The sequence below is a fragment of the Penicillium bovifimosum genome, assembly GCF_028826915.1.
Source record: "Penicillium bovifimosum strain IBT 22155 chromosome Unknown utg000002l_segment0_segment0, whole genome shotgun sequence".
Lineage (NCBI taxonomy): Eukaryota > Fungi > Ascomycota > Eurotiomycetes > Eurotiales > Aspergillaceae > Penicillium > Penicillium bovifimosum.
Genome location: NW_026622711.1, coordinates 3,693,839 through 3,708,305, shown reverse-complemented (window position 1 = coordinate 3,708,305; position 14,467 = coordinate 3,693,839). Strand labels below are relative to the sequence as shown.

Genomic DNA, 14,467 nt, shown 5'->3' with positions numbered 1-14,467 from the left:
AGCAAGGAATATAATCATTCTACCAGCTACTTATGTTGACAGGCCAGAATCTGACCACAATTCCACCCCAAGTCCCTATTAGCGCCGTTGTAAACGCCCGCAAAATCACGAAAAAGATTGGATATCACTAAGCTCAGAAGAGATTGCAGCAAATAATCGTGAGTTCGGTGCACGGATTCGGTGTGCTATGCCTTGTTGATCCAGCCGCTGTGGACCATGAAATCGTAGATGCGGCTGATTTTGGTGCCCTCGATCTAGGTCAGTTAGTAAAGACCCGCGTAGAAGAGGTATCGAGTACAACGAAACATACCTTGCAAATTGTTCGTGCATCTTTCTTCTTCAGGCTGCCGCCCTGCTTCATTGCTTCCTTCAACAGTGTCTCTTTCACAACCAGGTAAGGCTTCGGCATCAGACGCAAAACGTTGCATATCTCTACCTCTTCCTTCATCAGAAGATGCAAGTCAGCAGCGGTTTCATTATTCAGCTTCCACGGCGCCATCCCGCTCAGCGGTGGCACCACATATTTCGTCTTTGCGGGCTGCGGGGGAGGCGCGTCTCCGTCCACAGCGAAGGCACGATCGAAGTCGTTGAATGTTTCTTCGGCATCATCCGCTGCGTGTGGGTTGGCGGCCTTTTGCAGGCGTAATGGCAGTTCGGGTGTTGTCAGCTGAATTGCCGCCGCCGGGGTCTCGGACAGCTGAGCCTGTTTGGGACGGCTGCTGGCGAAGCGATCGAATGAACCTTGAGGTAGCATTCGTTGCATGCGTAGTTGCTTATCTTGCTCGTATTTCTCACCTGCCTTCAAGTCGCCGATGCCCATCTGACGCCACTCTTGAAGTTGTGAGATGGCTAGACGGAGGTTGTGCTCGTACTCCAGTCCCTTGTTGAGTTCTTCGAAGTCTTTGCAGTTCATCATCCGTGCCAATGGCTTTGCTTTGTTCAACAACTCGCGCTCTTCCTTCGATCGCTTCTTGTCTATGGCGGTATTCTTTCGGTAGTCGAGGAGATTGTGCTCGAAGAGGATCTTCTTGCGCTCTGTTCGCGCTGTGAGGCGGGCATTGTAAATGTCGACGACGGTCATCTTGAGCTCAGTCTCTGCATCTGGCTCGCCGTTCTCGTTGAGTCCAGCCCCGGGCTCAAAGGCCATATGCTGCACTGCTTCTTCGGCATCATTCAAGAACTCGGTCTCAAACTCTAGTCGCCCGGGCATGTAGCCCTGCACTTCATGGCATGCCGGTACACTGGCAGTGGGCTTCTGTTTTGGTGTTGTTGGAGGCGCTGCCTTGGCTGCCTCCTTGCGCTCTTCAATGCGTCGCTTCTTGCGTGATTGGAACTCCTCTTTGGATATCGCGTCTTGCAGTTCTCGATCATCGGGATCAGCGCGAGCCGCCAGCGGAAAATTGACGCTGTTCACGTATGTGTCGATGTAGTGATCGCGCACTTCATCCTTGCTGCGGTAGCCGCCGATATGGTCTGCGATGTCTGCCCAGGAACCCAGCCCATAGATCTCCGCACCTTCCAGCAATAACAATTCTTCATCAGCACCCCAGTCCTCCTGGAAGATAGGGACGGAATTCTGTTCAATTACTTGGAAGGGATGTGTGGCGGGGTCGTGATTCTTGGAGTCCTTTCCAGCTGAGAAGCAGGGGACACAGAGGTCATATTCGGGGCAAGCAGGATGCGCACACGAGATTCGAACCTATACGATGGGAGTCGCGTCAGCCTCTAAACCGATAAGGAACACCCTTAGGTATTCATAACCCGGTCGCCTTGGCACTTACCGTTGACGTAACGTCAATGGAGCAGACATCGCAGTGGAACTTCGTGCCTGCCTCGGTGCCGCGTGAGGCGGTCTTCTTGCGTATCACACCCATTGAACCTCGGCCTCTTTCATTTCCGGTCTGTCAGGTATTATATCAGGAGACCGACCACACTCAGACGTTCGGATGATGGTTTCGTCGCAGATGACAGTTGAGATGAGATCTCCGGGGTAGGTGGTCTCCGCCTCGGAGCGGAAAAGTATTCCGAATCTTCAAGGGGATAGGGATGTGAAATGATGAGGCAATCTAAGTTGAATAACGGATATCAAGTTGTTCTGTGGAGTCCGCTGTCCCTTGATGCAGTCGTTGGTCTCCTGCGTGGGGAAGTTGATGGTCGTCAACCCTTGTGGCGGAGCCGTGGCTGAGGCTGATTAATTTCAATACCATCATGTTACTGGTAGGACCAATCACGTGCAGTACTACCAGTCATCTACTGTAATCTAAGTATTTAATTTACAGGGGAACTTCCCCTCTCTCATTCTCAGTTGAGTTCTCGACTCTTTCTTATCCTTAGTTGTGCTTCCATACGAATTCAAAAACAATAGTGGTGGTTGTGCCTTCGACTTCCTCTCCTTTTGCGTGTGTGTCTTGTGTTCTTGTGTGGCTCTCCAGGTTTTTATTTGGGGGCCTTTCGCATGTTTATTGGGTTCTAGCACCCTGCACACCACACGCATTGCGGCATCTTGGACTTTGATCTCTTCTTCATCCTCCTCACAACAACCGCCACTATGTCTTGGAAGCTCACTAAAAGTATGTTTACTGGCAGTTGGTCTCCCTCTCCTCCCCCTCAACTTACCCCTCTCTGCATTGCAGAATCCATGGGCAATCGTTAACGATTCGTATCTCAGAGCTGAAGGAGACGCACTTGGCCCCCCTGACCTCATCCTTTGGCCGATCGTCATCCACTTCAACGATCAGGGCTGATCAGAACGGTGATGAGACTCCCACACCAGTGACCTCTCAGCCGCCTGTGGCTTCCGCCACCCCGTCAACAAACGGGATCGGTATGTCTTCTTCCCTGTGCCTGGGTATCTTCCCAGAGATTAATCGTCTTATCTCTATAATAGCGGCTTCCGAGTCTCTTGTCTCCCCTCCAGTGGCTCCTGTGAACCCAGGAATCCTCATTGTGACTCTCCACGAAGGGCGCAATTTTTCGTTGTCGCCCCATTTCCAGCAGATCTTCAATTCGCATTTCCAAAATAACTCCTACGCACCATCTTCTCTACGCCCGAGCACCTCTTCTTCTTCACATTCCACTCAAAACCAGTCGGGTTCCTATGTGCAGTCTGGCCGCCCGCAATCCACAAGTGGGGGAATCAACGCCGCCCCCACTATCCACGGTCGCTATTCCACCAAGTACCTCCCTTACGCCCTCCTCGATTTTGAAAAGAACCAGGTCTTTGTCGATGCTGTTTCTGGCACTCCGGAGTGCCCCTTGTGGGCTGGTGATAACACGGCGTTCAAGTTCGATGTGTCCCGAAAGACCGAATTGAATGTGCAGCTGTATCTGCGCAACCCCGCAGCCCGGCCTGGTGCCGGACGGAGCGAGGATATCTTTTTGGGCGCATGCAAGGTCAACCCTCGCTTTGAAGAGGCACAGCCTTATGTGGACGATCCAAAACTCAGCAAAAAGGATAATCAGAAGGCCGCTGCGGCTCATGATGAGCAGGGGCGCCAGCTTGGCCAGCAGGGTACTGAGTGGCTGGACCTCCAATTTGGTGTTGGCTCGATCAAGATCGGTATCTCGTATGTGGAGAACAAGCAAAAAAGCCTCAAGCTAGAGGACTTCGATTTGCTTAAGGTGGTTGGCAAGGGCAGTTTCGGCAAAGTCATGCAGGTCATGTAAGAGGATTCACGTTCATTTGTTATGTTTCAATCGCTGACATGTGGCGAAAATACAGGAAGAAGGATACTGGTCGAATCTACGCCCTGAAGACGATCCGCAAGGCCCATATCATCTCGCGATCGGAAGTCACACACACACTTGCCGAGCGATCAGTGCTCGCACAGATCAACAACCCGTTCATCGTTCCTTTGAAGTTCTCATTCCAGTCACCCGAGAAGTTGTACTTCGTGTTGGCGTTTGTGAACGGTGGAGAGCTGTTCCATCATCTGCAAAGGGAACAGCGGTTCGATATCAACAGAGCTCGTTTCTACACTGCAGAGTTGCTGTGCGCTCTTGAATGTCTGCACGGCTTCAAGGTCATTTACCGAGATTTGAAACCAGAGAACATTCTTCTCGACTACACTGGGCACATCGCTCTTTGCGATTTCGGTCTTTGCAAGCTGGACATGAAGGATGAGGACCGCACTAACAGTAAGACTCCCCCACATCTTCTCACGATACACCGAACATAACTGACCAAACATAGCTTTCTGCGGAACTCCTGAATATCTGGCTCCAGAACTACTTCTTGGCAATGGCTACACCAAGACCGTGGATTGGTGGACGCTTGGTGTCCTGCTCTACGAGATGTTGACAGGCTTGCCTCCATTCTACGATGAAAATACCAACGAAATGTATCGCAAGATCTTGCAAGAGCCTCTGACTTTCCCAAGCAGCGACATTGTCCCACCTGCTGCCCGGGATCTTCTCACGCGCCTGCTGGACCGTGATCCCGTGCGCCGACTGGGTGCCAATGGCGCCGCGGAGATCAAGTCCCACCACTTCTTTGCCAATATCGACTGGCGCAAACTTCTACAGAGGAAGTATGAGCCCAGCTTCCGACCAAATGTGGTATGTACACTCGACCCCTTGTGTCATTGGGACCCACCTGAGATTGACTCGATGCAGGTTGATGCCAGCGATACCGGAAACTTCGATACCGAGTTCACCAATGAAGCACCCCAGGACTCTTATGTGGATGGTCCCGTTCTGTCACAGACCATGCAGCAACAGTTCGCTGGATGGTCCTACAACCGACCCGTGGCTGGCCTCGGCGATGCAGGCGGCAGCATCAAAGACCCCTCCTTCGGTAGCATTCCGGAGTAGATTCTCCTCGCACCGTCAATTTAGATTGAAAATCTATGCAACGCCAGAGAATAGGATGACATCAGACCAGTTTTGTGTGTATGTCTCTCGCCGACATCTCACCAATGTCCTGGTCTCTTCGTCTTTCTCCTTTGGTTGTCCGTCACATTGTGCTTTTTTATCCCCCATCAGAAAGGAGTCTGTGGCATTGATCGGAAGACGCTCTCGATCTTCGAGACATTGTTCTCGTTTCATGTGTCTGTTGAGTGAGCGCTTTGGTTTGATTTTCTTGTCTTGTTCGGGGGTATCTTCAATGCCAACTGTTCGTTCTCCCAGGCAGGTTCCTTTTTCTATTTCTTGGTTCTTGCGGTGCTTTTCCTTCAGCGGTCATCTTTGTATCTCGATAAACAATGGACCATGACAACAGGATTTGTCCATAAACATGTAGTCGACTGCGGGAATGGTCGGAATGAATGTCCGAATGAAATGATCCTCTTTATCAAATGCGAACTGTCCACATCCAGGTATCTAGTCTATTTAAAGCTGGAACTAAATGGTGTAATACCTAGGTATAGGTAGAGTACGATCAATGTATACGATAACTGGTTCAATGGAACAAAATAAAAAACATGTAAGCAGCCAACCTAGTACACAGTCAAGCTTCTAACCGGCTCCAAGTACTCCCGTAGTTCGCACATAGGATAACTAGTATACATGTACAGAATCTAGTAAATCAAAGCCTGGAATAGAGGAAACATATTGCTTATATCTAGACATGTGTCATGCTCCAGACACACATGGAATTACAAAATAAGAAAACAGAAGTCGGACACACGTTAAGACGCCGCTCGCAATCAAGATTATCAACTGACTCGTCAGCCAGCAAACGATCAACCTAACTCTCCGGGGATGTCACCAAAATGAAAAACTCTGCTTTTTGTTCACTCGGCTTCGGCACCATCGGCCTCATCCACTGCTGCCTGGTCGGCTTCCTCCGTCTCCCCATCGGACTCAGCTGCGCCATTGACGGTTTCAGGTGCCTCTCCGTCCGCTGCGACATCATTGACATCACTGACATCAATCAGAGATTCGGGAGCAGGCTCGGGGACGATTCCCTCTTTCTCTAGACGGATGTACTCGTCCCACTCGGGGAAAAGATCGTCATCGGTGGAGTCGACGTCGGGAGCACCAGGCGGGACACCGATAAGTCGGGCGACCTTGGTCTTGCCGGATTTCTCCAAGGACTCCTTCCATTGAACGACGAGCTTGGGGGCGCTTGAGGGTTTATAGGTTTGCGCGAAGAGGACTGCCTCGGCCATACGGTTAGTCTGGATGAGAAGAGCGATGCAGCCATCGATATCTCCCAGGGACCACAGAGTGGAGAAAGCGACGTTGTGAAGGCCTGATTCCGAGGCCTGGGCGGCCAGGGCTTTGATACCCTCACGGTTGCCGGTGGCGGTGTGCAGGAGAAGCAGGGAACCGACGTCTTTGGCGTTGGTGAAGCACTCCTGGGCCAAAGCCAGGTTCCAGCCGGCCAGGGCGGCGTCGCCGACGATCTTCCACTTGTGTTCTACATTGGCCTCGCGGGCAATTGTAAGTGCGGTTTCAAGGTCGCCCAATGCGAGGGCCAGCTCGAAGCGGTGCTCGGGGTCAGTGGCGACTTCCAGTGCCATCTCTTTGTACCCTTGGCCTTCGAGGAAGCGTGCGACCTTGTTCATCTGATCCTGTGGCACATCCTTCAGCAGCTCGGCTGCCATTTCCAGATCCCCACGCAGCACCACTGTTTGGTACTCGACCATGCTGAGAGAAAGGCCGAAGGAGACGGCGTTGACGTCCTTGTCGGCAAGGTAGATACGACCGTCCCGGGGTAGGTAGCCGAGGACATACATCGGTTGGTCGAAGTGAGAGATTGTGTAGGTTTGATCTCCGACGAGGTAGTTCAACCGGTTTGTAGAGTTCGTGTAAATGAAGCAATCTCCAACCCACTGTCCAGTCCGGACGGTCTCGTTAATCGTAGCAACCAATTCAACAGCCGCCTCGACTCCATCCTCGTCGGCTTCGCCGGCGTTCAATCCGTTGATGTAGTCCTCGCGAGAGTAGCGCAGGACGTAGAAATCATCCTCACAGGCAAGGGTGACCAGTTCACCGGATTCGGACCAGTAGACCTGTGCACGTCAGTGAGCATTCTCAAACCATTCCTGCAACGCAGAAGACTTACGGATTTAGGGTCAGCTTCGATTCTTCGAACGAGGCTGCCAGTCTCCCAATCAAAGAAGCCAATGCCACCTTGGCCCTTCACACCCAGAAGAACACCATCGGACAGGCCCTCGGCTTGGAATCCAACATCAAGACCAGCGCTCTGCTCCTTGAAGTTCTTGAAGATCTTGACACTGGTCGATGACTCGCGGATAGCGTAGTCATTGCTGTTCTCTTTCGAACCCCAAGCAAAATCAAGAGCTTGTCCAAAGGCCTTGTTTCTCCACGCCAATGCAGTGTAGATGATGTATTCACCATCACCGCAGACGGAGACGAAACGTCCATTGGGTGAGTGCGACAAAGTCTGCGGGTACACCTCGCATTGTCCCAGATCTTTTGTCGGTAGCGAGAGAGGCTCGCCGTCCTTAACAGTAGCATCACCACCCTTGATCACTGAGGACACAACCTCACTGTGTCTGGCCCAGATAAGCTTACCTGACCCATCCATGGAGACAGCAGGCTCTTCTCGGCCCATCTTCACCACCACGGCACCATCGTCGAAACCCATCGCAATTCCCTGTCTGCCTCGTTGGTAGGAAACACACCATGCTCGTTCTAATCCGTAACTTAATGACTGTTCCAGGCGGTAGGTGTTTGCGTGCCAAATCTTGATAGTTCCATCCTCAGATCCCGAGATAATGACGGGCAATTCGGGGTGATAGCAGGCGAAAGAGACATTGCTTGTGTGGCCTTCGAGGGTTGCAATGAGTGCCTTGGTAGTGTAATCCCAGATCTTGACAGTCTTATCATCGGAAGTGGTGAGGAGGTACGGCTTATCCGCATGTGGGTAGTAGTCGACATGATTGACACCTTTCGTCTCGTGGGCTTCGAGTGTGAAGTTGGCGTGGGGAGAGCCCAGGTTCCAGATCTTCACGGTCCGGTCCAGACATGCGGAAGCGAAAGTGTTGGTGTCCTTTGGGTTGATCGACATTCCCATGACATAGTGGCTGTGGCCCTCAAATATTTGTACGCACTTCCAGTTCTTCTCCCAGTCCCAAAGCTTAATTGTCATGTCATCGGAGGCTGTGAGCACAAACGGCTGGGTGGGGTGGACGGCGATAGAACGGATATAATCCGGGTGTGCTTCAAAGGACGTGATCTTTTCGGATGTGTTGTAGTTGTAAACACGAAGTTGGAAGTCATCTGAACCACAGACAATCCAGTTCTTCCGCGCAATGAATCGACCCGCCCGGACGGGGACATCGGTGAGTTCGAATGTTTTGATGATTGACTAGAGAATAGATCGTTTAGAAGAGGGCATGAGGCGTGGAATGTGTCTGTCGTACCTGCGTTTCATATGACCAGATATAGACATGACCTAGACCGGCAAGTGATTAGCGCATTGACATCTCGCAGACCATCCCTCTGTGTCTCGACATACCGCTGTACAAGGTTGTCAAAATCTAACAATGGTTAGTACGGGAAAAGCTCTTGAGTGGGTTATAGAAGCTTACCCAGGGCTCTGTAGGGTGGAAATCAATCCCCTTTACCCGCTCGGAGCGGGCAAACAGCTGCCTCTGTAACATTTGTCGTCAGCAATCCCTCCATTGTGACATGTGCACCTGTGAGGCCATATTTTCTCATCTGCCGGAATGAACTCGGAGCAACACGACAGCCTCGCATCGTCTATAATTGCGTACCTTGACGTCTAGCCGCATATTGTGTGGGGGATGAGACGAGTGTTTGTGTGATGCGGCGTTGAGCCTGTAACAGCGATAGGGGATTCCGCGAGCCGCTCAGACAGCCCAATGGTAGGGAGGTGCAATCCTCGAAACAAGGTATTAATAGGAGGAGTCAGGAAATGATTGAGATGGAGAGGAGCTATGGGGAGCGCGCTTTATTCAGGGACAGCAATGTATGTGTCCACAAGGGATTCCCGCCTTGGCTCACCGCCTTCCCCTCGCTCCATCCGCTATCCTACAATTTGCCCGCATCTCCCAGATTCTCCCTCGCCTTAGAGACACGAACACCCCAGGTTTTGCCGGAGAGCCGGGTGAGCGCCAGGGCTGGCACCGTACGCCGTCACACTTCGGATAACCTTAGTGTAAATCACCTTCGCCTCAGAGATACGAACACCCACCAGGTTTTGCCGGAGAATCTCGATCGGAAGCTCTCTTTCAAAGACCACGTCAAGAGGGTGCGCGTCAAGCTAGAGACTCAATCCCTCGCGCTTACCCTGCATTGAGCATCCATTATAACACCACTATCCCTGGCTATATTGGCGGGATGGGCGCAGACAAATTGTGCTACAAGAACCTGACCTTCACGGTGGGTCAGTTCACCGGCTTTGTGCATCTGTTGGTCAGTGACGCGCATAAGATCAAGTCGTCCAACAAGATCTTTCGCGCGTTACTGACCGACAGATGTACAAATCCGGTGAATTGACCCACCGTGAAGGTCAGGTTCTTGTGGCGTACGGTGCCAGCACGTGGCACTCACTCACACCAAAGGGCGGCAACCCTCGGGGTCCCGTCAAGGCCTTGCTCACGGCCCAGACTATTATTATTATTCTTACTACTGAATAGGCGGCTGGCCTCCTCGCCCCTGTGGGCAAGCAGTCCCTCCTCGGTTCGAATCCAGCTTTTTATGTACATCGTACGGGGCGCGCGCCTTCGCCCGCAACTCCCATCGTTAGCCTCAATCCAATGGTGCTAGGCCTCGTCCGTCCAGCTTGGTGACAAGTCTTAGTGCATGTCACTAAAAAAAATGTTTTTTTTTCCCTCCTCCTTCCCCTATCTTAGCAGTAGGGACCCTCCGAGCAGCTGGCTAGCTATAGAGCTACGTCCCTTCGTCTCCTTCTCGGTGTCCCCCCTGTGTGGGTCTCGTGTGGCCACGTGTTGCCGTCTTCTAGCTCTCTTGCGAGCCTGTTCTCACTCAGTCGTTCCAGGTTGAAGAACCAAGTTGCCAGTCGCTGGGCGGAGCCATCCCGGGAGAGCGCTGCCCTTAGGGAGTGTCCGTCAGGAAGATCCAGGCCAGCTAGGCCTTCTCTTTCTGGTGTGTATCGTGGGCAGCGGAGCGTGAGGTGTGCAAACGTTTCCGGGGCGCAGCCCTCTTGACAGAGCGGAGATTCGACATCTGGGACTCGTCTGCGATGAAGGAACGCATTTAACCCGATCGCTCCTGTGCGTGCTTGGGTGAGGAGCGAGCTCTTAGGTAGCTTTGGTAAGCCCCGAATGTAACTTGAGAGGGTTGAGCGTCGGGTCATTACGTTCACGTCTGTCCACCGCGCCGGGTTGGGTGCTTGTGAAGGAGATATGTCATCTGTATCTGGAGTAACTCATTGCTGGGCGCGGTGGACAGACGTGAACGTAGACGACCCGACGCTACGGGAGTGGAAGTCCAGGAGAAGATGGAAACTCGACGACGCGAGAGAGAGACGAAGCCACAGTGGGGAAGCAACAGATGACTACGACCTAGACCCGATGCTCAACCCTCTCAAGTTACATTCGGGGCTTACCAAAAGCTAAGAGCTCGCACAGGAGCGATCGGCCTAGTCAGTAGTAAGATAATAATATAATACAATTTGCCCGCGCAGAGGGAGACATACATGTACTTAATTGCCTGTTTAATACTATTGTTGCGTGAATATGATAATTTCATATACATATACACATTGTTTCAGTGCTGAAATGCACAGATTATGATCTATTAGCCCCTACGACGGGTTCTCATGCACGATTATTGATCCCTCGAAATAATGTATTCAAAGAAAGAAGACATCTAGTAGTTACAGAAATTAGACCTCGCAGACATTCCGGAACTGCTGTTTAGTTGCCACGCTCGAAATAAGTCCATTGGCCGGGCTGGGGCTTCTCCTCGAGGCTCTCCCAACTATAAAAGTGTCAGTGGTAGGTTTATATCCAGAGCTTCGGGATTCCACTTACACCTTGTACTTAGCCAACTCATCTACAAGCTTGAGCTCTGCCTCTGCCACTTGGATGACCTCTTCAATAAGGCCAGCGCCGATCTGCTGTTCAACGTGAGAGATCCTGTGCAGAAGGTTAGAATCATATTGCCCAAAGTCGCCTCGAAAAATATCATCAGGCCAGGCACACGTACTGGTCGGCATCAAGAGCAGGCTCGCTCTCCCATTTCATATCTTGGTGGTAGAAATCATGCTCAGCCTGTTCAGTTGTCTCACTGGCCTCGTTCATGATTTTGGTCCATTCCGCTTCTTCTTGCGGGGTACGAGCGGGACCCTCAGTTGTAGCTGACAGGCCTTCGCCGTCCCACTCTTCACCGCGAGCATTGTCACTTCCATCCTTCTGTTGGGCAGCGGCGTGGGAGTAAGTGCCATCGGTGCGCTGGAGTTTGGCGAAGCGCTCGGGTTCGGATCCCACGGTCTTCTTCACACGCTCCAACCAAGTATCGAAACCGGCGGGCTTTTGCGATTCGACAATCTGGAGACGGTGGCGGGTCAAAGCTTCAACAGATTGGCGGTAGGCGGAGGTTTCGGGGAACGCTTGCAGCTTTTGCAGAGTGGTGGAGTAGAGGTAGATTAAAGTAGGGCGAGGGCTGGGGTGGGTGAAAAGGCCCGTCAATCCGGTGGGAGCGAAAGGCTCCAGGTACCGGGGCTTGACATTGGCCAGTAGCCGGAGTGTAGAGCGCATTGTGGATGGGATTGATGTGTATTGGACTCGTTCTTTGTCCAGGGAGTTGAAGTGTCGAGGTCGGAACGGAGCGGATTAACCTGATGTTCCACACCACCCAAACGGCAAGGGGAAAGGCAACTCACCTTTTTTCGATACCAACAAAGCCTCACATCTGAGAATTTCTTTTTGGGCTGTGTGCAGTTCTATATTGCTCTCAGCTACGGGCGCTATAGTCGCTAAGTGCTGTTTTCCTCCTGCGACGTGTCGAGCAGTGCCCGCCTAAGTCGCCAGTCTTCGCCCCCGTCCAATGTGCCACCTGTGACATTTCGCGATTCTCCCTACTTCGACCAGAGTCCTTCGTTTCGCTCAGCTGTGACTTTCTGATAATACCTATACTCTCCTTCATATTACTATTACTGGCTAAGTTATTCACGCCTACCTTCCAACAAAATGAGACCCTCCTGGTTGCGATGGTCCCTCCTCTCGCTGTTGGCAGCGCCTGCTTTGGGTACGCCTTCAGATGCTATTTCGGATCAGGAATCAGGAAATAGTCTCGTCAAGAGGTGGGACCGAGGAGTGGACCCCGAAACACCCTCAATATTCAACGGTGTCGAGGTGCCTCCATTGACGCAGCTGACCCCGGACAATTTCGAGGAAGTGACCAAAAATGGCTATTGGTGAGGTCTCCTTCTGCAGCAAGTCATGACGCTTCTAACAATTGTAGGATGGTCAAACATTACTCCCCTTCTTGTCCGCATTGCCGAACGGCGGCTCCGATGTACCAGACCCTATATGAGTACTATTACGTGAGTAATTATCCTGCCCTTCAGAACCAATGTGACCTTGACTCTGATGAATGATAGACATCCAATCCTTTTATCCAAGCCACGACAAAGCCCGATGAGGTCCAGGCGCAACAGTCCTTTACCAGCTACTACAACATCCATTTCGCGTCGATGAACTGCCAGGCCTTCAGCGACTTTTGTGCGAAGATGGGCGTCAGTTATTACCCCGCTTGGGCATTCTATGATATGGGTGTTCAAAACGAGCCTCCCGCTGGTGCCAAGAAGATGTCCGACATTGCCGACATGATCGAAGCCAAGCTTGAGTCCATCAAGCCTGGATCCCGACCTCCTCAAGGCGTTGTGATCCCAAAGGCCGGTGTGAAGAACATGGAAATGATTGCTAAGCCCGAAGTGGTCAAGCCTGGCGCGAAGACGGCTGTCGAGAAACAGAGCATCGAGACCGCAGAATTGGAGGGCGTCAGCGCTGAGTCTGTCAAGGCCAAGCTCCAAGGGCGGCCTGCTAATCCCCAGGGTGTCTCCATCCCACTCACTGCGGAAAGTTTCCAAGGCCTTGTAACGACTACCCATGATCCGTGGATCATCAAGTTCTACGTTCCGTGGTGCGGCCACTGCCAGGCCCTTGCCCCGAACTGGAATTCAATGGCCAAGGAGATGAAGGACAAACTCAATGTTGGCGAGGTTAACTGCGAACTCGAGAAGCGACTGTGCGAAGATGCCCGCGTGAATGCCTATCCAACGATCTACTTTTTCCGCGGCGGCGAGAGAGTTGAGTACACTGGCCTTCGGGGCCTGGGAGACCTGGTTTCTTATACCAACAAGGCCATTGGTGTGGGCTCCAGCATTCAGGATGTGGACGCCACTACATTCAAGGAGTTGGAACAGACGGAGGATGTTCTGTTCTTGTATCTCTATGATCATGCGACGACCTCTGAAGACTTCGAGGCAATGAACCGCCTTACCCTCAGTCTTGTGGGTCATGCGCGTATTGTTAAGTCTGACAGTGCTGTCCTTTCCGAACGGTTCAAGATTTCCACCTGGCCTCGTCTTCTCGTCGTCCGTGATGGACGTCCCAACTACTACAATGCGCTTGCGCCAAAAGACATGAGGGATTTCCGCCAAATCCTGTCCTGGATGCAAACCGTGTGGCTGCCCATCGTACCCGAGCTCACCGCGTCCAATGCCAAAGAAATTATGGATGGCAAGTTTGTGGTTTTGGGACTCCTCAGCCGCCGTCGTAGCGACGATTTCAAGCAGTCTAGGCGCGAACTGAAGGAAGCCGCGTTGGAATGGATGGACAAGCAAGTCCAGCTGTTCCGACTTGAGCGAGCTGAGCTTCGTGATGCCAAGCAATTGCGCATCGAAGAGGCCGACGACCGCGATGACCAACGTGCGCTACGGGCCGCGAAAAACATGCGCATCACGATCCGCGAAGACGACAAGAAGCAAGTCGCATTTGCCTGGGTTGATGGCGACTTCTGGGAGCGCTGGCTGCGTACCACCTACGGTATCGATGTAGAAAGTGGTGACCGCGTGATCATCAATGATCAAGATGTAAGTTTTTCCCTCATAGCTTACCGCAAGCACTCGAGCTAACCTTCTTTCTAGAACCGCCGCTATTGGGATACTGCTTCAAGCGGAGCTCCCATTATGGCCTCGCGGACCTCAATCCTGGAGACTATTCCGCTCGTAATCTCCTCCCCCTCGAAACTCTCACCCAAGTCTACCATTGGCACCTTCGAGAGCATCTTTTTCTTCGCACGAACCCTCCTCGGTAGCCATCCCATACTCTTCTTCATAATCTTGGGCGCCGTGGTTGCTGTGGCCACCATCTTCGGACGTGGACGTCTTCGCCGTGGTATTGCACGCGGTGGCATCATTGGAAACCCCGGCAACAATGGTGGCTTCTTCCACCTAGATGGCAAGGAGGGCTTCCTGAATGGAAACTCCACCGACAAAGTCGACTAATGAGACAAATGTACATTTAGGGTGTTTGGCTATGCGGTTTCTCATAATCTTTTGTTT

The 14,467-nt window shown here is 52.2% G+C and overlaps 5 protein-coding genes across 5 annotated transcripts; 2 read left to right on the top strand and 3 right to left on the bottom strand.

The window, feature by feature from the left end:
• Positions 1 to 185: 185 nt before the first annotated feature.
• On the bottom strand, positions 186 to 1,874 carry adaB (chromatin-binding transcription regulator ADA2; the record flags this gene model as incomplete). Its single annotated transcript, XM_056663335.1, has 3 exons — positions 186 to 254; positions 311 to 1,699; positions 1,782 to 1,874. 3 exons carry the CDS (start codon positions 1,872 to 1,874, stop codon positions 186 to 188), a joined length of 1,551 nt encoding a protein of 516 aa, XP_056525448.1.
• Positions 1,875 to 2,548: 674 nt separating this feature from the next.
• Positions 2,549 to 4,812, top strand: N7515_002590 (serine/threonine-protein kinase; the record flags this gene model as incomplete). Its single annotated transcript, XM_056663334.1, has 6 exons — positions 2,549 to 2,570; positions 2,669 to 2,824; positions 2,888 to 3,662; positions 3,722 to 4,137; positions 4,193 to 4,557; positions 4,615 to 4,812. The coding sequence occupies 6 exons, from the start codon at positions 2,549 to 2,551 to the stop codon at positions 4,810 to 4,812; spliced, it is 1,932 nt and encodes a 643-aa protein (XP_056525447.1).
• A 920-nt stretch (positions 4,813 to 5,732) lies between these two features.
• Positions 5,733 to 8,705, bottom strand: N7515_002589 (coatomer subunit beta'; the record flags this gene model as incomplete). Its single annotated transcript, XM_056663333.1, has 6 exons — positions 5,733 to 6,956; positions 7,010 to 8,278; positions 8,334 to 8,365; positions 8,429 to 8,450; positions 8,502 to 8,564; positions 8,688 to 8,705. 6 exons carry the CDS (start codon positions 8,703 to 8,705, stop codon positions 5,733 to 5,735), a joined length of 2,628 nt encoding a protein of 875 aa, XP_056525446.1.
• A 2,109-nt stretch (positions 8,706 to 10,814) lies between these two features.
• On the bottom strand, positions 10,815 to 11,657 carry N7515_002588 (complex I NDUFA5 subunit family protein; the record flags this gene model as incomplete). The annotated part of the gene is made up of 3 exons (XM_056663332.1): positions 10,815 to 10,878; positions 10,932 to 11,036; positions 11,107 to 11,657. 3 exons carry the CDS (start codon positions 11,655 to 11,657, stop codon positions 10,815 to 10,817), a joined length of 720 nt encoding a protein of 239 aa, XP_056525445.1.
• Positions 11,658 to 12,089: 432 nt separating this feature from the next.
• N7515_002587 (putative disulfide isomerase) lies at positions 12,090 to 14,410 on the top strand (the record flags this gene model as incomplete). Its single annotated transcript, XM_056663331.1, has 4 exons — positions 12,090 to 12,316; positions 12,364 to 12,445; positions 12,503 to 13,996; positions 14,051 to 14,410. The coding sequence occupies 4 exons, from the start codon at positions 12,090 to 12,092 to the stop codon at positions 14,408 to 14,410; spliced, it is 2,163 nt and encodes a 720-aa protein (XP_056525444.1).
• Between the last annotated feature and the right edge of the window lie 57 nt (positions 14,411 to 14,467).